Here is a 22779-nt window from a genome sequence, read left to right as displayed (position 1 = left end):
AGTCTGCGGGGGGCCAGTTAGTTCTGATCCTGTGGAAAAGAATGCTGGTTTGTTAGGAGGTCTTTCTTTACCCATCACAGACCTTAACAACTCTGGAGAAAGCCTCCAGAACTGACTTGGAGAAGGGGTGCATTTTTTCTCTCTAATCAGGACCGGTCTTTTAGTAAGTTTGCATAATCTTACTTAAGAGTTTATTTACAAGTTCAAAGGGATAAAATTCCCTGCAAGATTTCCTTTCAGCCGTCTTTCCTTATATAGCATGTTTAAGTGTGAGATATTTCCTTTACTAATCTTTTTTTCCTCCATTTCTTTTGGGAATATTTCCTTCGATAAGGACTTTTAGGTAGAAATTAATGAATTGATTTTACTAGTTTTCTTTTCATATCCCATCTCATCAGAATGACTACCACTAATTCTAGAACTAGTAATAGAGGTAATTTAGTTACCTGAAATCTTTTTTTGGGGGGCAAGGAGGCAGACTTTTTAATTTTATTTTTTTAAGGCTATGTACAGAAACCTTGAATAAGAATACATTTAATTGTTTGGTTCCTTACACCTATCTCTAAAAAACACACCTGTGTGAAAGAACTGAAGAATTTTCTTAAGTCATGCTTTAGTGATGTTTAGGGGATATTTCCCTGAGGAGAAGTATGATGACATGCAATAAATACAGTGTTCAGGGTACAGAAACTTAAACATCTAAATAATGTTTAGCTGGAAAACGTCTGTGATCCAGCTTGTAGCAACCTCAAAATGAGCTGTGGGATAGCTTTGTATAATGCCTTACTGAGCAGGACTTTTCTCCACCTGCATTAGCTGCTGATTTTAAAACTTTGATCAAATGTCACATGTAAGGGGATCTGAGATACAAAGGCTGCGATTGTTCATAGTAAAATCATGGAAGGCCTGCTGGGAAAATTATTAATCTAGACCAATATAATGCTGCTTAGAAAGTGAAATCCGCCTTTGTAGATTCCTTCTCCTCCCCCCACAATCAAAAAATATATTAATTCCTTCTTTGTTTTTATTAATGCCAAACATTTCAATACAAGTTCAGACACAGCACTGCAAACTTTGACCTTCAGAACTAGAGAAGGTAAAAGCATAAAGGAGAGACTTGTGATGTGATGCACCTTCCCTGCATGTTCTGGTAGGAATTGTACTTTATATCAATTGCTAGTTTACTGACTGGGGGCGGAAGAGGGAAGACAGTAAATATAGTGTAACACTGCCTTTCAGAAAGCAGTACTGAAGGTGTACCTGCCATGTGTCTTGAATAGAGATTATAGTAAGCAAGATAGTAAAGGATTTTACCAACATTGGAAGCCTCTTTCCATAATATATTCAGACAGAAATCATTTACAAGATGATTGTCAAGAAAGAAATGTCTCAAGTGAAGAAGTATTCTGGTTTCTGGATTTCACACTTTGAAAGTCTGCTGTGGTCTCTAAACAGTGATTCCTAATTGCTAACTGAATGGATGTCGTAGACCAGTTCTAGAGTGTCTCCTTAGGAGCATAGCACTCCCATTATAATAGCCGGAGCACATAAATTCATTTCTGTTTGAAGTTACCCGGTTAGCTGAGATGAAGCTGATATTGGCACAGATGATAAACCAACTTCACCCTAAAATACATGGGCCCTCCCGTCTAAACAGAATTAATGATTTCAGTTGGAGATGGCTCTAAAACATTCTTCTATAAATGAACATACATGCTGCTAGATATCTGTTCATTGATTGATTTATTTTTTATTCCAAATTATAATGATTAAGCAAGATGCCAAGAATCAGGTACATTATTCTTTATTAAATTCAATTCTGTATCCCTAAATTGTTTGCTTTTCTTTCTGGCTAAAGCACTCCAGTATATAATCCATAATTGTACCACACTGTACCTGAAAACAACAAAACCTTTAGTTGGCGTGCAGTGTCTTGCCTATGTATATACATAATCTCACAGTTTTTAACCTTTAGCCCTGGTCTCCAATGCTCTTTCTTACACAGTGTACTTAGCTTTCTTTAGAAGATGCCTAGTCTCTTTCCAGTTCTGCATTGAAGCCCACTACTGATCACCTTCCCCCGAGATTTCAGGCAGTGTCTGGGTATATACCAGCAGACGACTGAGCATAAAGGTTATAGGAATATGGGGCACATTTAGACCACATGAGATGCTTTTTCAGAGTCTGATATACAGCAGCCCCTCCAGTCTCTCCCAGCCAGGAGCTGCTGTGTTTTCGGGACCATATTAACCAGTGGAGCCGATTTGTTACCTCCTCAGGGGTTAGGATGGGAGAAAAGTTGCAAATCTCTGGATATAGAATTTAAACTACTCCATCCTAGTTACCCTGAGTTTTGTTTACAATTGGGGGGAAAAGTAAATATCAATACCTGGATGGGATTCCCTTTCACTGTTTTCTCTGGTATTAGAAAATATTTTTAGTGTTAATCAGAGAATATATATCTGAATAGAGAAATACAAGGTTACTTGCTAGAAAAATTTGCACATAAACAAGCTTCAAAGTCTGTCCCATAATTCCACTTTTGCTTTTGGAGTTTGGGCGCTTCTAAGTTCCAAGTTTCACAGCTGTAGATTTTGTTGGCTGAGTGCCTTTTTGCTCCATCTGAAGTTTTCCATAAACACCATTTCTGGCTGTAAGTCAAACATGCACACAGGTGCCCTTTTACTGCTCTTTCTCCTTAGGAAGTCCACTCAATTACACCAGACTAAAACCAATACTGCATTTTAATTTTATTTTATTTTTAGAAGAGTCCTATTTAGACAATACATTCAGGCAGAAACAACCAAGTATTTATTGCCGTTGGGGAAAGTATTTATATACATAGTGCAGTTGTATTTTAGCACCTTTTGTACATCTTGAGGAATTGTTGATGTAAGAATATAAAATGTGTTATACAGGTAGTATAGTTTGCTCATAAGACTGCCATGTTTGCCATATTGAATAGAAAAAAATATATTTTAAATTTATATTTCTTTACCTTTTAGAGGTCAGAGACACCTTTAAGACCCTGGCAAAAACCTTAGACCCTTTTCCCTGAAAAAAGATAAAAGCATGCCAGTGTGATAGGTGCTTTCAGTTTAAGGTTTCATAGCTCCAAGCTCATTTGTTGACTATAGGTTAGAAATATTTAGTTCAGGCATTAATTTGTAAATTATTTAATTATGTTTACCTTTAAATCATCTTGTTTACATATTAATCTGTTAAGATTTTTTAAAAAGTCAACTAAAATATTTGGCTACTCAACTTTGTCATATTGCTAATGTTATAGAAAGAGGAAGACTTTGATTTTAAGTGCTGAGAAAGGCCATGTGGGTGTGGGTGTCCCTCGTTCATTTTAGCCCTGGTCACTTTGGAGTCATGTAATTTTTAGACATTAAAGGAGCTTTAGATATTATCTTCTGAGTTGTCCATGAACAACTTTATCATTTATTTTAAGTTGTATCAATAATACACAAATATATTTATTTTTTTTAACCCTGTAATGAGTTAACTCATTATAAAGTTTTTTGGCACCCTCAATCCCCACCCAAATTTATATACATACAAATCTACTGTAATCATTTAGGTTATAAAGGATTTATTTTAATGTTTTAGAGCGATTCTTGCATACAGTATAATTTATATTGTAAGTTATATTAGTAGTAATTGGAAATGTATATTCTATTAGATTGTACTTGAAGTCATTTTTTTACCCCTCAAAATAATTTTGAGTAAAGTTTTTATATTGTTATATATTAAGTTGATCTTAACATTTTTTTCAGGGGTACACATTTTGTTATCGTTTATCTGCTGGAAGGTTAACAAATTTAGTTCCATTTAGACATCTTGGCAGTCTCTATCCCCAAGCTTTTCTATGCATGATATGTCTGTTGCCTTTTAAGAGCCCCTTAGAATTAGATCCCAGAACTTCCCTTTTCTACTTTATTTTTGTAGAATTTCTGGCTGCTTCTGATGGGTTTAATTTGTGAATAAACCCTGGATTAGGACTTTGAACATCTATGTTCTATTTTTGATTTGGTCACTACTCAGCTGTGTGACCGTGGGAGATCCCCCTACAGGTATCCCTTTCCTCACAGGAACAATAAAGATGGTAAGGTTGAAGGTAAATGAGCTCCCTGCTCCAGTCCAGTCCAGTGGCTGGTCCCAGCACAGAGTGAAGCCCAGGACCCTGTGAAGTCCTTGGTTCTCACAGTCACTACCCAGGATTAGTTTATATCTAAGATTTTTTCTGCCCTAAAATTCTTTCATGTTATTATTTGTAAGAAGTTATGTGAATGTAATTTTATCATTCTGACCCCTGACTTCAAAGTTCTTAAAGAAGCTCCTAATTTCTTCAATAAATCTTTATAAAGTATCTAACCGTGCCTTGCATCTTGGTCTGATGGCTCTCCCAGCCTTCCCTGGCTTCTTCCCTCCTTTCTTTCATGCAGGCATTTCCCCTAATAAAATCTTTGGATGTTTAAAAAAAAAAAAAAAAAAGATGGTAAGGTTGACTCAACCTTTGTGGTTATTATGAGGATCGGATGAGATATATCAATGCATTTTGTCAACTGTAATGTATCAAGTCATTTGTTTACATGTGTGTCCCTGGACTGTGGACCTGGAGGGTAGGTGCTATGTCTAAGTCGCTTCTTTATTTTCAGTCATATGTCTTTAACTGTATTTGTTCATGGAGAAAGCACTCATCTTAATGTGTGCTAGAGGTATGAGTAAACAAACAAACAAAAAATGGTAAAGTAGTACTGTTTCTCTGGGAAAACACTTGGTAGTACTTACTGAAGTTGAATATACCTTATGGCCCAGCAGTTTCACTCCTAGGTAAGTATCAACAGAATTGGAAACATACGCTCACCAAATTTCACATCCAGGAATGTTTATAGCAACGCAGTTTATAATAGCAAAAAACTAGAAACAACCTAAATCAGTAGTAGAGTAATACATTGTGGTCTGTTCATACAATGAGATCCCATACCACAGTGCAAAAGAACAAGCTTCTGTTCTCTGTAACAACGTGGATGAATTTCCCGTAATGTTCAATGGAAGAAGCCACACATACTACAGAATGGGAGAAAATATTTGCAAACAAAGGGACTGACGAGGGCTTAATTTCCAAAATACACAAACAGCTCATACAACTCAATAACAAAAAAACAAACAACTCAATTGAAAAATGGGCAGAAGACCTAAATAGACATTTCTCCAAAGAAGAAATATGAGTGGTCAATAGTACATGAAAAGATGCTTGATGTCTCTTAATTATTAGAGAAATGCAAGTCAAAACTACAACGAGGTACCACCTCACACCAGTCAGAATGGCTATCAATAAAAACTGTACAGGGGCTTCCTTGGTGGCACAGTGATTGAGAATCTGCCTGCCAATGAAGGGAACACGAGTTCGAGACCTGGTCTGGGAAGATCCCACATGCCGCGGGGCAACTGGGCCCATGAGCCACAACTACTGAGCCTGCGCATCTGGAGCCTGTGCTCCGCAACAAGAGAGGCCGCGACAGTGAGAGGCCCACGCAGCACGATGAAGAGTGGCCCCCACTCTCCACAGCTAGAGAAAGCCCTCACACAGAAACGAAGACCCAACATGGCCAAAAATAAATAAAAATAAATAAAATTTATTAAAAAAATTACTGTACAAATAACAGGGAATTCCCTGGTGGTCCAGTGGTTAGGATTCCCAGCGTTCACTGCTGAGGGCCTGGGTTCAGTCCCTGGTTGGGGAACTAAGATCCCGCTAACCATGAGGTGCCGCCAGAAAAAAACAAAAACAAAAAAATCTCTACAAATAACAAATGCTGGAGAGGACGTATGAGAAAAGGAAACCCTCCTACACTGTTGGTGGGAATGTAAGTTGGTACAGCCACTATGGAAAACAATAGGGAGGTTCCTCAGACTAAAAATAGATTTATCATATGATCTAGCGATTCTACTCCTGGGCATATACCCAGACAAAACTCTAGTTCAAAAAGATACATGCACCCCTGTGTTCATAGCAGCACCGTTCACAATAGCAAGACATGGAAACAACAGATGAATGGATAAAAAAGATATGGTACATATATACAATGGAATACTACTCAGCCATAAAAAGGAATGAAATAATGCCATTTGCAGCAACACGGATGCAACTAGAGATTATTGAACTAAGTGAAGTAAGTCAGAAAGAGACAAATACCATATATCATCACTTATATGTGGAATCTAAAATACGACACAAATGAACCTTCCTATGAAACAGAATCATGGACATAGAGAACAGACTTGTGGTTACCAAGGGAGAGGGGGTTGGGGGAGGGGTGGAGTGGGAGGTTGGGATTAGCAGATGTAAGCTTTTATATATAGAATGGGTAAACAATAGGTCCTACTGTACGACACAGAGAACTATATTCAATACTCTGTGATAAACCATAATGGAAAAGAATATTTAAAAAAGGGCATGTATGTATGTATAACTGAATCACTTTGATGTACAGCAGAAATTAACACAACATTGTTAATTAAACAACTATACTTCAATAAAAAAAAGCTAGACGTAAACTGACACTTCATTTATATAAAAAAGGTCAAAAATAGGCAAAACTAATCTTTGGAGATAGAAGGCAGGATAGCGTTTACCTTGGTAAGGGCCGATTGGGAGGACATGAAGACTTGAGAGGTCCTGATAAATTTTTTTTTTTAAATCTTAGTAGTTAGGTGGATATATATTGCTTTGTGAAAACTCTGAATTGTACATTTATGATTTGTGTACTTCTTGATATGAATGTTATACTTCAATAATAAGTTTTCATTCATTTATTTTTGGCTGCATTGGGTCTTCGTTGCTGCGCGCAAGCTTTCTCTTGTGGCAAGCCGGTGCTACTCTGTTGCTGTGCGCGGACTTCTCATTGCGGTGGCTTCTCTTGTTGCGGAGCACGGGCTCCAGGCGCGGGCTTCAGTAGTTGTGGCTCATGAGCTCTAGAGCGCAGGCTCAGTAGTTGTGGTGCACGGGCTTAGTTGCTCTGTGGCATGTGGGATCTTCCCAGACCAGGGCTCGAACCCGTGTCCCCTGCATTGACAGGCGGATTCTTACCACTGCACCACCAGGGAAGTCCAATACTAAGTTTTCTTAAAGGTAGGAGGAGATGAGTATGGTACATTTAAAAGTTCTTGAATCCTTTTCATCCTTCTCTTATGAAAATGACAATGATGCCTGAATGCAAAACTTTCTTTACCTTGCACTTACATGTGGGATATGTTTGGCATGTCAGAATTATATTATTCTGGTTTTCCTTGGTTTACTGGAGGAGTTGTCACCCAGATCTTTCTGTTTCAGTTATTCGTTATGCAACATTTGATAAATATATTGCAGTTTTTAGGAATTATTTTGTAGAAACAAGCACTTGGTAACAAGATCTGAACTCCTTTGTTATAGAATTTTTGAACTGGAATTGGCTAGTGTTTGTGTAAATTCAGATGGCTACCTCAGTAATACACACACACACACATACCCTCTTTCATATTAGGAATGGGATCTTCTTTAGTCAAGGTGTACAGATCAGAATTGGAGACAATTTAAAATCAGGTCTATGACTCCACGATCTTCATTCTTTCTTTAGTATTGTGCTCCTCTATATCTTCAAAATTTCTGTCACAAATCCTTTTTGGAACAAAGAATGGCATAAATAGTCATTTAAACTTTATGAGGTACAGATTTTCCAACAGGTTGAGAATTATGAGATTGCAGTAAGCAGAAAGGCAAGATTTTTTTCTTCCTTTAGTTTCCCTATTTTTACCCTATCCTGTCCTTTATATTTTTCTTATTCCTAGGTACCAATATGAAAAGTATACGTAGGACTTGACAGTTATGAAGGTTATAGAAGCTGCTAGTTTAGAAAACAATGCAGACAAATTATTCACATAAAGGGAAATAAAGTCAGCAAACAATATGAAAAATCTTTGATGTGAAAAATTCATATTCGAGCCACACTAGTATACCATTTTACAACCATTAAAGTAGAAAAGCTTCAAAAGGATAGCAGCACTTAGTTTTGATAATCTAAAATGGTCTGGTGGTCTTACCTACCCTTTTTTTGAGGAGGAGAGAAAAGTATGCCAACGTATGAAGTCTGTCATTTGACCTAGTAATTTTACTCTTTGAAGTTTATTTTCAGAAGTAGTAGTTCAGAAAAACAAAACGCATATGCACACAGATATTTCTTCCTTGTTATCTAGTTCTCAATAAGTTAGTTATGATGCAAATGTCCGGTGGGGAATAATCTACTAGATAGTGCAACAGCTGCAAGGTATACCTGCTGTGTATCCATTTATATTATCAGTAAGATGTATAATCACAGAGAAGTATTTGCTATTTAGATTACAAAATAGTGGGTACACTGATTGAAATTACATTTTAAAGATGTTATGTAAAAACCACAGATATGTAGAGTTCTATTTCTATGGTTGAGGAATTACTGGTATTTTTATTTTTAATATCTTTAATTTTTTGCAGCTTATCATCTGTTAGAAAAAACTGTAATGACCAGTTTTTGATGCGTTAAGCATTTTGCCATTAATGGGTTTCCTTTGCTTATTTTGGTACATTCATTACTTCTCAAAGACGTAGTGTAAAAGTAGATGAAAATCAGTGTTTTGACCAGCTCATCCATCAGGCGATTGTATTTTCAGTATGCCTGGCACATATTGCTTGTGACTGAATGATTTACATATGTTAAAAGTCACTTGCCATCACTTATCAATTTATACGCATTAGGGATTTCTTTGTTTTAAATTTTTCTTCTGTGAGTATAGCTATATTTTTCATCAAGTCATATAATGGATGTGGGCTTTGTAAAATGTCTCATCCCTTCTTATTCTGAGCAAGAGAACCTGGAATGTCTTCTGACCCTTCTAACCCAAGGGCAGACATGGAATGTATCTATACTTGAATTCATAAAACTTGGCACTTAGTGCAGTATGCAATAAATATTTGTTAAATGAGTCAGAAGGTTAAGATTTGAATCCTGTGTCATTTAAATAGTGGTGTGTGATTTTGGACAATTCTCCTGGGTTATCTTTTTGAGCCTCAATATTCTCAGCTGTAAAATGGGAAAAATAATTTCTAATACTGAGTATTGTTATGAAGATTAAATCAGTTAAGTGAGTGTTTTTATTAACTGTGGCCATGTAGCAAGTTACCCCAAAACTTAGTGGCCGAAAGCAGCAAACATTTATTTTCTCAGTTTCTGTGGGCCAGGATGGAGCAGCTTAGCTAGGTGGTTCTGGCCTGTGTCTCTCATGAGGCTGCAGTCATCTCAGGGCTCATCTGGGGTTGGATCCGCTTCCAAGCTCACTCACGAGGCTGTTGGCAAGCCTCAGTTCTTTGCCATGTGGGCTTCTCCACAGGGCTGCCTCACAACAGGGCCGCTGGATTCCCTCAGAGAGAGCGTCCAAGATGGAAGTTTTTAACTTAGTATCAGAAGTGACATCTCATCACTTCTGCTGGATTCTGTTAGGAGCAAGCCAGCCCACACTTAAGGTGAGGGAATTACACAGAGGCCAGAAGTCAGGGATTGTTGAGGGCTGTCTTAGAGGCTGCCTGTCATAATAAGGGTATTTTGCCAAGCAAATAATTGTACCCCCCCCCATTCCAAGATTATTCTGTAATAGAATAATATCTTGTAACAACCTAATAACTGTTTGGGTGAACAGGATATGGAATCTTAATACGTGTGAAATTGAATATAAGAGGATGACCAGAAATTAGAATTTCCTCATTTTCAAATGTAGAATTTTTTTTCACTTTTAACATGGTTTAATGAAAAGAATTGAGGTTGTTACTGTGAGAATTTGTATATTTTACTGTTATAAACTGAAGACATCAATGTATGTTTCGGATATTCAGCTACATACTTTAATGTGAGGTTTGGGGTAATTTGTTGTGAACTGTAAGTGGTAGCACATGTGGTATGGTGACTGAAGGATTTGCACAGTTCAGAATTATCTTGTCCTTTGAAACCAGTTTAGTTTACTTGGCATAAGGGGCTCTCTTTCACTGTTAATGTAGCTCTTGAGTTGCATCAGGTTAGACATAGCTTAGCTTTGAATTCTGTTCCAGAGCAATTTGTTGTACGCCTGTAGTGTACTAGGTGCTAGAGTAAAGGAAAAGTAGAGTGCCTCCACACTCTGGTTTTGAGCTTACAGTCTGTTTAGGAATAAAAGAGAGGTTGAAGTTTACAGATATCCTATTTGGACAGAATCACCAGTAGAAGTTGATTAAATAAATTAAGTTGATTTAGTAAATCATGCAGTTAAAAATATTGTATGACTTAAAAACGGAAAAAAAGAAGTATATGCTGGTAAGGAAGGACTGCCAAGTGAAAACAGCGAGGGTACAAAACAACATATGTAACAGCCTGAGGGTAGTGTTATGTGAGTGTGAATGAGAGATCTGTATATATATGCATAAGTATAACCATGGTCAGTGTTTGGAAGGCTTTATAAGAAACTGTTGATGGTGGTTACTTCTGGGGAACAAGACTCGGGGGGGCTCTTGTGTAGCGGGAAGGTTGATTCAGTTTTCATTGCATGGCCTTTTATAAAATGCGCATATTATTTGGTTTAAAAAAATAATTTCCCAGTCTTAGAACATTCAGCTTTGAGAAATGTGTCTAATAATGTACACATATATCCACAGTTATTTATACTGCCTGAACGTTGAAATGGACACCTTTGCAGAAAAGCTTGATTTGAGCAGTCAAGTCTGTTCAAAATCCTTGCTGGCTGAGAGGCTTATGTTGACTCATTTTCTTTACAGGGAGACCAAATTTTGAGGAAGGTGGCCCAACATCAGTGGGAAGAAAGCATGAATTTATACGATCAGAAAGTGAAAATTGGCGTATTTTTAGAGAGGAACAGAATGGAGAAGATGATGATGGAGGTTGGCGACTAGCTGGATCAAGGAGGGATGGAGAGAGGTGGCGACCTCACAGTCCTGGTAAGAATTCTGCTGAGTAAAAGCACACAGGGGCCGAAATAGTGAGGATTTGGTGGGAATTGTTAGGGATAAAGTGGAAAACATAAACCAGCAAAGAAAAACAAGAGGGGTCATATTTATGTTGTCACACTCAGTCTTGCTCCCACAAAAATTTTTAACATAAAATATTCCCCACAGCTATTTAGTTGATTAAAGTCACTTTTATTTTTCTGGGGCAGTGTGGTTTAATGGGAAGCACCTGCCCTTAACTGCAAAAATGAGAGAGGGTTTCATTCAGTTTTCCTAAATTTTTGAATCTTTTTTCAGCATGCGTTTTTCTTAGGTGGTAATTATATGCTTACTTAGGAATATGGGCTCCCCCTGAAGTGAGTTTTTTTCCTGCATAAGAGAGGATTTATTCTTTTTTCTCTTTTTGTCCTAAAAATGTGATTTCTGCTCATTTGAAGAATAAACTTTAAACCCAGGTCAAAAACATAATCACAAGTTTATTCTTTTGTCCCTCTAACTGTAGAAAAAGGAGAGAGAATAGTCGTGATTAGTGGTTTTATAAGTTCTTCTGTTTGACTCTTAAGAATGCTTCAAACTGTTCTTCCCCGACATTAGATATGTTGGTAATTGAAGACTCTGGTGCTTTGTGTCAAAGAACGTTCCCTACCCAAGTGTTGATTCTATGCCTCGTGATCATCAGATGCCACTGTAGTTTAAATCTTGGGGTCATGCAGAACTGAAGCATACAAAGAGTGTGTACATGTCTTTTGAATTTCACATGCATAACATTGTTTTATCTATTGGCTATATGCCAAGGAAGCTTACTTTAATAGAGGAAGTTATAATAATAATGTAAACTGTTTTTATTTATTTTTAAAAATTAAGTTATTAACAAACCATTAGTCTCCGTCTGAGTTAACATTATAACAGGCATTCAGGGTGCTTTATGGCGTTGTGGGTAGGTGGAAACTTAGTGAAGTTAATCTTTGGATAGAGTTATAATGCTTTTACCCCAACTCCTCATTGGCTGCCTCTTGGGTGAGTTTTCTATTGTTAGTGGGCATTGTTTGCATCACAGTTATTTAGGCAGTTCTCATCAGTCTGTGTCATGGGCAGCCGTCTGTTATAGTTCTCTTCAAGGCATCATGGCATTTTGTGCTGAGCTTGCCTGTAAGCAGAAGGGTTTGTAGACTATGTTCCTAACAAGCATTCACTGAAAGAATGGACGGGATCTGGGCTGAGCAAGAAGAAATATTCCAGCTGATCAAAAACAAACAAGGTGAATGTTTTGGAAGATGAACAGTGTTTCTGAACCCAAACGTCTGATGTTGATTCTGTTAAAGTGAGTTAAAAGTAAAACTTTAGTGTTATATTCTACCACTTACCCTCCTCACCCAAGAGCTTAGATTTTGGATATATATAGTAGTCCTTTTTTTTTTCCCCATCTTTTCTAAATCTTTCTCTCCAGTATTTGACTTTTCATGTCAGTTTTGTCATCAACTTGACAATTTTCCAAAATTTTTATCCATATATTTTAAAAAGACAGTTTGGGGGACATAAAGATGCATGGGGGCTGAAAAAACACTGTAAATAGGCATTAAAAAATATACCATCTACTTTTTCAACCCAGCATATTAAAAATAAGTCTGATTATATCAGTTGTTATCAGTTACCCTTAACATTTTAGTTAATCCTTTATTAGGCTTTGATTAAAATTTTAAATATCATGATTTTTGACTTATGAAAATAGTATCAAACTTTAGTTCTGATATAAAGTGGTCTCAGTCTTAATAAGCTAGAGATGTGCCTTATCTGCTAAATTTAGTTTCGTGAATAAAATTTTATTAACTATTTAAGACAACAAAAATATTATAGTTTTATTGAAGTATGGCTCACAGTTGGATATGTATGGAGTTGGGAGCATTAAGGACAGCTAAGCACCCACTCTGGGAGGTGAACTTAGGAAACTTAGTTAAGAGAGAAGAATGAGCCACATGCCTAGAAGGATAGATTTCTATCACAGTGCATACTTAGAAGTAAGAGTAGCAGACAGAGTACTCTGGAATTCAGCTTTTGATCATGAGCACTTCTTTGGGATAACGACTCTAGGTTAACATTTAGGCAGTCTGGGTGTAAAATTCCTTCATTTTCATAGAAGATAGTAAATGGTGCTTTGTTGTTGTAAGTAAAGTGTGGGAAGTGGGAGAATAATATTTTCTTACCTTTTTGTAAGTGGCTTATAAGATGCTACCTGTATTTGGTGTTTTAACATTTTGCCCTTCGGTTTTCAGTTTGATTTTTAGATTGCTGGTTTTAGCAAATTGGGCCTCAGTAGTATAGTAACATTTAACTGTGACCTCATTTCTTTTGCTGTCTCCCACAGAGAAAGCAAAGATATAGGTTAAAACATGTGTCTCCTCTTAAGACTCTCTTAGGCTCAGGTTTGTCAGATTTTAACAAGAACCCCCCCCCTTTCTTTTAGAGAGAGAGAAAATACCTTAACTTGTAGCTTTTGGTCTTAGGCATTCGTTTTTTGTTGGAAAGTAGATGTGCTACATAATATGCAAGGGTGAATTTAGGAATGTCCCTGGGGGTATTAAATTAAAACTCCCTAGGGAGAGTTAAGAGATGAGAGAAAAGGAAAAGGAGAGTAAGCATGTTATTGTGGAAAAAGCAGTAGAGGATGCAGAATTGGATTCTAGTTCTGCTTTTCATTATGCACGTTACTTCTGCTGTCAGAGGTTTTGCTTCTTAAACTATAAAACTAGGATAGTGGGCCAAATATGACATGTCAGTGCTATAATTCCATGACTTTTTTTTGGGAATCAGAATTACAAATGGGATCCTAGCGCTGGTAAGTGGACATGATGAGTTTGATATTATGAATTGACATAATATCATAGTATCTTGGATATTATTATATATTATCAAGGGAGCTGGTCTTATCCATAAAGAATGATATTTTCATCAGAAGAAAGAAAATGCTTTAAGACTTGCCAAAGGGAAGGCATGGACCTCAGTATGGAAAGATATCCAGTGCCATAAGTCTGGGCTAGGAGTGGGCCACGTGAGTGGCCTAGCAGCATTTCAGTCAGATATCTAGAGCTTATTAAAAGTATGTACTTTGCAGAGAACTGTCTTTTAAAAGTGATTTGTTTTAAATTTATCTTTAAAAGCTTTAGAGTATGTTGTGTGACTCAGTAGTTAATGATGATAACTACTGTTGTCACTTAGTGATGGCGTATCATATATAATACTGAGCTTTGAGCTTCGTTTCATTTGCCTAATTTTCTCTTTAGTAGATTGATCCATTTGAATTTGCCGTCAGTTGTAGTTTTCTCCTTTGTTTCCTATCTGTGGTTTTCTTTCTCAAATACTGTCGTAAAACTTTTCTAAGGTTTGTGTCCTCCTCCTCATCCCAGATGGCCCTCGTTCTGCAGGCTGGCGGGAACACATGGAACGACGGCGAAGGTTTGAGTTTGACTTTCGAGATCGGGATGATGAACGGGGTTACCGAAGGGTGCGCTCTGGCAGTGGAAGCATAGATGATGACAGGGATAGCTTGCCTGAATGGTGCTTAGAGGATGCTGAAGAAGAAATGGGCACATTTGACTCATCTGGAGCATTCCTGTCTCTAAAGGTAAGAATTTTGTTTTAAATATTATGACAGGTACTGACCTTCTTCCAAATCCAAATATGCTGTTAATCTTTGGCTTAATTTTCTTGCTACAGAAAGTACAGAAAGAGCCTATCCCAGAAGAGCAGGAGATGGACTTCCGGCCTGTAGAAGAAGGGGAGGAATGCTCTGACTCTGAAGGTAGCCATAATGAAGAAGCCAAAGAACCCGATAAGACAAATAAGAAGGAAGGAGAAAAGACAGACAGAGTAGGAGTTGGTAAGGCTCATTTTTGTCCTTCACTTTTAAAAAAAAAAAAATCAAACTAAAAGTTTCCTAAGTTGTTAATTTAAGATTATGTCATGTTACAGAAGCTAGTGAGGAAACCCCCCAAACCTCCACCTCATCTGCTAGACCAGGCACTCCTGCAGACCATCAGCCTCAGGAGGCACCACAGTTTGAGAGGAAAGAGGAACCCAAAACTGAGCAAATGGAAAAAGCTGAAGAAGAGAGTCGGACAGAAAATAGTCTGTCAACCAAAGTACCCAGCAGGGGGGACGGTATGTATTTATGAGAGGCAACAAGCCAAACTTGGATTTTGCTGGGGCCCGTGATCACCGATAAGAGAGGCTTCTATTTATGCCTCTTTGAACTGCTTCTAGTGGTAAATTATTGGAGTAGATTATTTTACCAGTAAACCTCAAACACTGCTTCCCCTGTGTATCTATCTCAGAATTCATCAAAACAGAATTAGAAGCAGCAAAGTAGTATCATTTCCTAGGGTGCTATGATATAGCCACCCTGGTATCAGTCAAACAAACTGAGTTTGGGATCCTCTGTGGTAGTTTGATTCCCCATATCAGATTCCTTTTATGTAATGACTATGTGTGCATCCAGATGACACACCAGAATGCCATTGTTTCGAAAGAGGCCAAGATGGATCTGTGCAAGTCCATCACCTTTGCTGGAGAATAAGCTTAAAGTGTATCTCCTTCTCCAATGTCATTGTATTGATTTTAAGTTGCTCATATACCTTAGTAGGTAATATTAATGTTCATTCCCATGTTTCTTCTTGGACATAAAATGACAGTATAATGCCTGATATTGAAAGGTGAATTGATTTATTCATCATAAAAATTCACACCGTTTAACATGGCCTAAGAGACCTTGCATGACCTGGCATCTGCCTCCCTCCGTACAGTTTCAGCACCATCTCTCTCTACTTTGTACTCTATTCACCAGCTTCACAGCCTGTTAGGTCCTGAAATGTGCCTTGTTCTCTTGCCTTTGTGCCTTAGCATATGCTTTTCTCTGTGCCTGAAACTCTCCCACCCCAAGTTCCCAAGCTAGGTTAGGTGTCTTCTCTTTCTTCTTAAACAACCAGCACTGTTTCTGACATAGCAATACAATATTATAAAGATCTGTTTATTCTCTTTTTTGCCCCATAAATACTATTTTGGTAGCTTGAACCAAGGGTTTTTTGTTTCTCAGTTTTTCACGTCTATCATAAAGCTGAATGAATGAATTCAGCAAGTATTTGAATCTCTACTATATATACAAGGCACCGTGGGACTTGCATGTTTTGAGACCTCTTGCATTTTTCAATTATGATATGTCCCCCCTCCCAGCCCCAAATTACTTGTGGTTCATACTGTTAAATGTACATGCCTGGGGCCTTGCTCCAGGAGATTTTAGAGTGGGGTCTAGACATGTATATTTTGGGAAAGCTGCATAGGTGGCATTAAAGATGGAAATTCTGGATTTATAGTCTCTGGGGGAAATAAAGCATGTGTATATCGGTAACCTAGGACGAAAAGTAATGATAGGAATTCATGATTGGCAGACTCCTGGAATGCTTCAGGGATCAGGTGTCTTTGAGCTTGTCTTGGAATAATAAGTAGAATTTGGAGGTAGGTGTAGCTGGATGAATTAGGAGAGGGCATTCCAGTACTAGGTAGCAGTGAAAGCTACAGTGAGGAAGTAGGACTGGTCCAGGTATGGGCAGGAAATCAGCTCCTGTTTTTATTTACATGAATTATGAGGTGTGAAAAGGAGGCTGGTGGGAAACACGGTTGGAACATATACTTGACAGCTCTCTGTGTAGGGTAGGTTGTGATGACAGATGGGCTGCTCTGAGACCTGTTGGTGTCCTGAGCAGTCACTGTGGTGTAGGCAGTACACTTGTAAAGGGAGGTAGTGGCAGATGAGATTTCAAAGTAGAAATTGGCAGGACGTGGTTACTGTTGTATATCAGGGCAAAGAAGACGGAAGAGTCAAAGATGAGTGAGGTGCCTGAGAGGATTATGGTATCCTTAGCAGAAAAAGAGTGGAAATTGAGGAGCACATTTGGGAGGGGAGAGAACAAATTCAGTTATGAACATTGAGTCTGAAGTGTTGATGAGAAATTAGATAGCGATGGCCAGAGAGCATTTCTGAGTGAGGGGACTGTAGCTCAATGGGAAGAGTTTAGGGCCAGAGAGAATGAAAATTTAAAAGATTACACTTGTTAGAGGTGAGACGAATTGGACTGAGAATAGAACACGGATATTTCCTACTTTCAGAGGGTAGATAGAGAAGCCAGAGAAAAATCTTCAGAGGCAAGAATAGAGTGCAGGAAAATGAAGGAAGGAGAATGTTCCAGTTTAGAATTGGGAAGATAATGTCAGACTAAGGCTAGGTGACGGGGACTAGGAGGAGCTGTTGGATTTGGGGACTTTGGGTCACTGCTTATCTTTGGGAGAGAAGCTTTTCTGGGGACTTGGGAGTGCAAGTCACGTTGTAGCGTGTGGTTGGTGGTGAGGTAGAGACAGGTTGTATAGGCTGTCCTGTTAAGTTTGGCAAAGAAAGGATAGAGTGAGAGGAACAGGAATTTGCAGACGGTATCTGTAATTTAACAAACAAGGTTTCAAAGGGGAAACTGCAACTGTATCTAATTACTTCCATCCCCCTTTCCTTTCTAAGAACCTGCATGCTGAGAGGTTAGAAATAGGAACCAAGACACAACCTCTTTTGCAGTCTTTATTCTTATTGCAGAGAACCTCCTGCACTGTACGGGTCGACTCCGAGAGCTTTTTGTTATCCTACAAAATGTGTTGCATTGAATTATGTTAATAATAACTTGAAATAGGTACTTAGTCAAAATAATTGAAGATATTTTTAATAAAGAGTTTTATGCCGAGATGTGGCATCTTCGAGGAGATTTGCAGCGCTGTTTAAATTGTCTTTACTATTCAGAGACATGATGTAAGGAAGGGATTGGACTGACTCTGTTTGTTTTCAGGAGGTAGACCTATAACTATTGGGTAGATGCTCTAGTGATACAGGTTGGCACTGTAAAAGGCCTTTCTGGATACCTTTTAATCTTATTTGTTGTCGTCCTATGCAGGTACTTCTGTCATTCTAGGGAAAAATACTACACTTCTCCATAAGAAGTAGCAGCAGTGTTCATGACACGGTTCACATATCTGTTGAGCCCACTTAATTAGTAAGCTGCCCGACTTGATAGTTATTTTTCATAAGAGTCTCTATATTTTAAAGGATTTTTATCTGTCTACATTTTTTTCCTCTAGAAATGGTTCCTGGTGTCCAGCAGCCCCTGTCACAGATTCCTTCAGATACAGCCTCTCCTCTTCTCATCCTTCCACCTCCTGTTTCCAATCCTAGTCCTGCCCTCCGGCCAGTTGAAACACCGGTCGTAGGTGCTCCTGGTATGGGCAGTGTTTCCACAGAACCGGATGATGAAGAGGGTCTCAAACATTTGGAACAGGTACAAATCACGTAATCCTTTTTTTTCCCCTCTCGAACTGCCATAAACATTGAAAAGCATTAAATGAATATTCAGAAATGGAACTTTTGTGCACTAGGTTTTGTGTACTGAAATTGTTGTTTTTATGTCTAGTGTTTATTTTTATGAGTAATTGTCTTTCAGATCATTTAATGCTTTTAAGTTTCTGCTGTGTAGAGTCATTATATCAGGTTATTTTTTGCTCTTCTGAGGTTGCCCTTAGCTGTTTGCTTTTCTTTTTTCTTTTTGGAAATTAATGGAATGCCAAAAATGGCGAATACAAGGCAGCTGTGGATAGGCACTGTGTCTTCTATTTTTTGCCTAAAGTGTAACAGGGAAAATAGTTAAACTCTCAGGATATTACCATCGTATTCATGCCTCTAGAGTTCCCTAAGATTTTATATACTATTGTTTATATGTAAAGTAAATGATAACTTGCTTTCTACAAAAGAAATTCTCTTTTCTTCAGGGTGGAGTGGTTGGTGGCAGGAAATGTTGAAGAAAGGAAGAAAGGGAACAGTGTCTTAGTAAAACTTGTAAAAGATTTTATTTGTAATTGTTTTAATTGAACCTTTTGATCTGTTAATGCTCATGTTTTTTATAGGTTTAGTTTGTATAACTTAGGATTGTTTATTTGTCTAAATGGCACTCTTAAAATATGTTGATTAGAAGCTTGGGCTTTGATCCATACCAGCTTGTGTTTCAGTCTCATTTGGGTTTGCTTAATAATTTTGAGACCTTGAGCAAGACTTGACACCCTCTGAGCCTTAGTTTCCCCCTCTGTAAAATGGGGATAGTACCTATTTCATGGCATGTTAGACGAATTAAATTGTTGCCTGCTGCGTTATTTGTACAATGCCTCTCACAGATCAAGTAGTCCAAAAAAGGCAGACAATTTTTATATGTACAAGTATTAATTTAGCATCATTTGTTTCCACAATTCATTTTTTAATTTTTCCCTTAGCAAGCTGAGAAGATGGTGGCTTATCTACAAGACAATGCACTAGATGATGAGAGACTGGCATCAAAACTGCAAGAGCACAGAGCTAAGGGAGTCTCAATTCCATTGATGCATGAAGCAATGCAGAAGTGGTATTACAAAGATCCTCAGGGAGAAATTCAAGGTAGGTTGTTCCATTCTACTTTATGTACAGAAGTATGCCATTACCTCCAGATTCTGTAGGATGGTAATTATTTAACGTTAATTTGTATACTAGTAGAACAAAAGTCAGTGCTACCGGCTTTCTTCATATATAGAAGGCTTGTTTATAGGTTCCCTCCATTGTACTTTACAGTTTCAGTGATGGGAGGGAGTCTAGTGAAAACAATTTGAATACAAGGCAGAATGTGATGACTAATATGATAGGGTTGTAAACAGTATGCTTAAGACATCCTCATTTCTGGCATGTCAGGTATTAACTAGGCAGTTGAGTTTCGTACATTCACTGTATTTTAGTCTCCCTACCGTAAAGAAAGATGATGGCAGCCATCTTGGAAAACATTGGTTGGATGTTTCACTGAAGTGGAGTTGATATCATAAATGATGAAGAACTATTTAAAATATCTGAAAAAAGAGTACCATATTATAAACTGATTGCTTAAAATATGTATATGGTGCATGTTAGATTAGAATGGGGAGAGAATGCTGTGAAGGACATTTGGTTGATTTTTCATTTCTGCTTTTGAAGTTTTTGCTTATAACCTGAAATTCGTTGTTCACTCTGTTAGTGTCAGTTTCATGATAATGTTTTACCAAGTACAGCCTGTGACCTCTCTCTAACATCATTATTCCCTTTCTATCCTCGGTCCCCCTACCCTGCTTTATTCTTCTTCATAGCATCTGTCACTACCTGGCACTGTATATATTTGTTCATGATCTCTTCACATGCCTGTAGAATCTGTTGTGTGTGTTTTAATTTAATTTACTCTGAGATAATTATAGCTTCACAAGCAGTTGTAAGAAATAATATAGAGATTCCATGTACCTTTTACCCAGTTTCCCCCAGTGGTAACCTCTGACAAAACTGTAAAACAATACTACATCCAGGATATTTTGTTTTTTTAAAATTTTATTTATTTTTGGCTGTGCTGGGTCCCCATTGCTGCATGCAGGCCCTCTCCAGTTGTGGCAAGCGGGGGCCACTGCTTGTCATGGTGCCTGGGCCTCTTATTGCGGTGGCCTCTCTCGTTGTGGAGCACGGGCTCCAGGCACGCGGGCCTCAGCAGTTGTGACATGCAGGCTCAGTAGTTGTGGCTCATGGGCTCAGTAGTTGTGGCTCACAGGCTCTAGAGCGCAGGCTCAGCAGTTGTGGCGCACAGGCGCAGCTGCTCTGCGGTATGTGGGATCCTCCCGGACCAGAGCTTGAACCCGTGTCCCCTGCATTGGCAGGCAGATTCCCAACCACTGCACCACCAGGGAAGCCCCAGGATATTGACATATTGATGCAGTCAAGATTCAGAACAGACTCTGAACAGTCTTTAACAGAGCAAAAGTTTTAAATTTTGATGAAATGCAATTGATCAGTTTTTTTCTTTTATGGATTGTGCTTTGGGTATTAAGAACTCTTTGCCGAGCTTCACATCCCAAAGGTTTTTTCCCCAAAAAATGTATAGCTTTATGTTTTACACTTAAGTTGGTGTTCCATTTTGAGTTAATTTTTATATAAGGTATGGAACTTAGGTCAAGGTTTATTTTTTTTGCCTATGGATGTCCAGTTATTCTGGGACCTTTTGTTGAAAAGTCTGTCTTTCCTCTCCTGAATTGTTTTTATACTTTTGTCAAAGTTTAGTTGAGCATATTTGTGTTGGACGATTTCTGGGTTCGTTATTCTTTTTTTTTTTTTGTGGTCATGCTGCACGGCTTATGGGATCTTAGTTCTCTGACCAGGGATTGCACCCATGCCCACTGCAGTGGAAGCGCAGAGCCCTAACCACTGGACTGCCAGGAAATTCCCTGGGTTCTTTATTTGATCGTTGTGTCTGTCCCTCCAGCCAATACTATGTAGTCTTGGTTACTATAGCTATAGAGTAAGTCCTGAAATTGGGTAGACTGATTCCTCTTATCAAAAGAGCATTTAGTTTTTCTAGTTTGCTTTTCCATATAAGTTTTTGAATAATCCTGTCTATATTTACCAAAAATCTTGCAGAAATTTTAATAGGGATTATGTTAAACCTCTATATCATTTTTTTTTAAATGTATTTTATTTTTGGCTGCGTTGGGTCTTTGTTGGTGCATGCAGGCTTTTCTCTAGTTGTGGTGAGCGTGGGCTACTCTTTGTTGCAGTGCACAGGCTTCTCATTGCGGTGGCTTCTTGTGTTGCGGAGCACGGGCTCTCGGCGCGCAGGCTCAGTAGTTGTGGCATACGGGCTTAGTTGCTCTGCGGCATGTGGGATCTTCCCGGACTAGGGCTCGAACCCGTGTCGCCTGCATTGTTAGGTAGATTCTTAACCACTGCGCCACCAGGGAAGGAAGCCCCCTCTATATAATTTCGAAGAGAATTGACATCTTTACCATGTTGAGTCTTCCCATCCATGAACATAGTATGTCTCTCAGTTTATTTAGATCTTTGATTTCTTTCATTAGCACTGTGTGTTTTTCAGCATAGATTCTGTACATGTTTTGATGAATGTATACCTAAGTATATGATTTTTTTGAGCAATAGTATATATTATATTTCAGTATCTGTTCACTGCTACTATACAGAATTAAGTTTTAGATGTTTGTCTATTCTGACATTGCTGAGCTCACTTATTAGTTCTAGAAGTTGTTTCATTAGAGTCCATAGGCTTTTCTGTGTAGACACTATTATTGTCATCTGCAAATAGGGACAGTTTTCTTTTTTCATTTCCAATATGTATGCCTCTTATTTCCTTTTGTTGCCTTACTGTGTGTTCCAACACTGTGTTGAATAAGAGGGGTGAGAGCTGACATACTTGCTTTGTTTATCCTACTTTCCTGTCTTAGGGGAAACTTTAATAATAATTAAGTGGTAATGTTAGCTGTTGAGTTTTTGTAGGTACTGTTTATCAAGTTAAGGAAGTAACAACCTTTATTTTGAGAGCTTTTACCATGATCTGATATTGGATTTTGTCAAATGCCTTTTCAGCCTCTGTTGATATGATCATGTGATTTTTCTTTAACCAGTTAAATATGGTAGATTACATTGACTAGTTTTTGAATTTGAACCAGATTTGCATCCTTGGAATAAACTCCATTTGGTCATGCTGTGTAATTCTTTTTATATATTGCTGAATCTTACTCAGTACTATATTGTTAAGGATTTTTGTGTCTCTGTTCCTAAAGAATATTTTGTAGTTTTTTGGGGTTTTTTTGGTATTCTCATTGTCTGGTTTTGGTATCAGGGTAATATTAGCTTCATAAAATGAACT

At 38.0% G+C, this 22779-nt stretch overlaps 1 protein-coding gene across 6 annotated transcripts in view; it reads left to right on the top strand.

The window, feature by feature from the left end:
* GIGYF2 (GRB10 interacting GYF protein 2) overlaps positions 1 to 22779 on the top strand; it is a 126658-nt gene that overhangs the window by 59417 nt on the left and 44462 nt on the right. For 4 of the 6 annotated variants that reach the window (XM_032636946.1, XM_032636941.1, XM_032636942.1 and 1 more), the window contains 6 exons: positions 10823 to 11002; positions 14413 to 14630; positions 14723 to 14885; positions 14978 to 15166; positions 18176 to 18372; positions 19355 to 19514. In XM_032636946.1, coding sequence (XP_032492837.1) covers positions 10823 to 11002; positions 14413 to 14630; positions 14723 to 14885; positions 14978 to 15166; positions 18176 to 18372; positions 19355 to 19514 — 1107 coding nt within the window. The remainder of the gene's footprint in view (positions 1 to 10822; positions 11003 to 14412; positions 14631 to 14722; positions 14886 to 14977; positions 15167 to 18175; positions 18373 to 19354; positions 19515 to 22779) is intronic. The other 2 variants (XM_032636947.1, XM_032636945.1) reach the window with 1 other exon arrangement.

This window comes from Phocoena sinus, chromosome 7, assembly GCF_008692025.1.
Source record: "Phocoena sinus isolate mPhoSin1 chromosome 7, mPhoSin1.pri, whole genome shotgun sequence".
NCBI lineage: Eukaryota > Metazoa > Chordata > Mammalia > Artiodactyla > Phocoenidae > Phocoena > Phocoena sinus.
The sequence above is the reverse complement of the archived record's forward strand: the minus strand, read 5'-3'. Positions and strand labels throughout refer to the sequence as shown.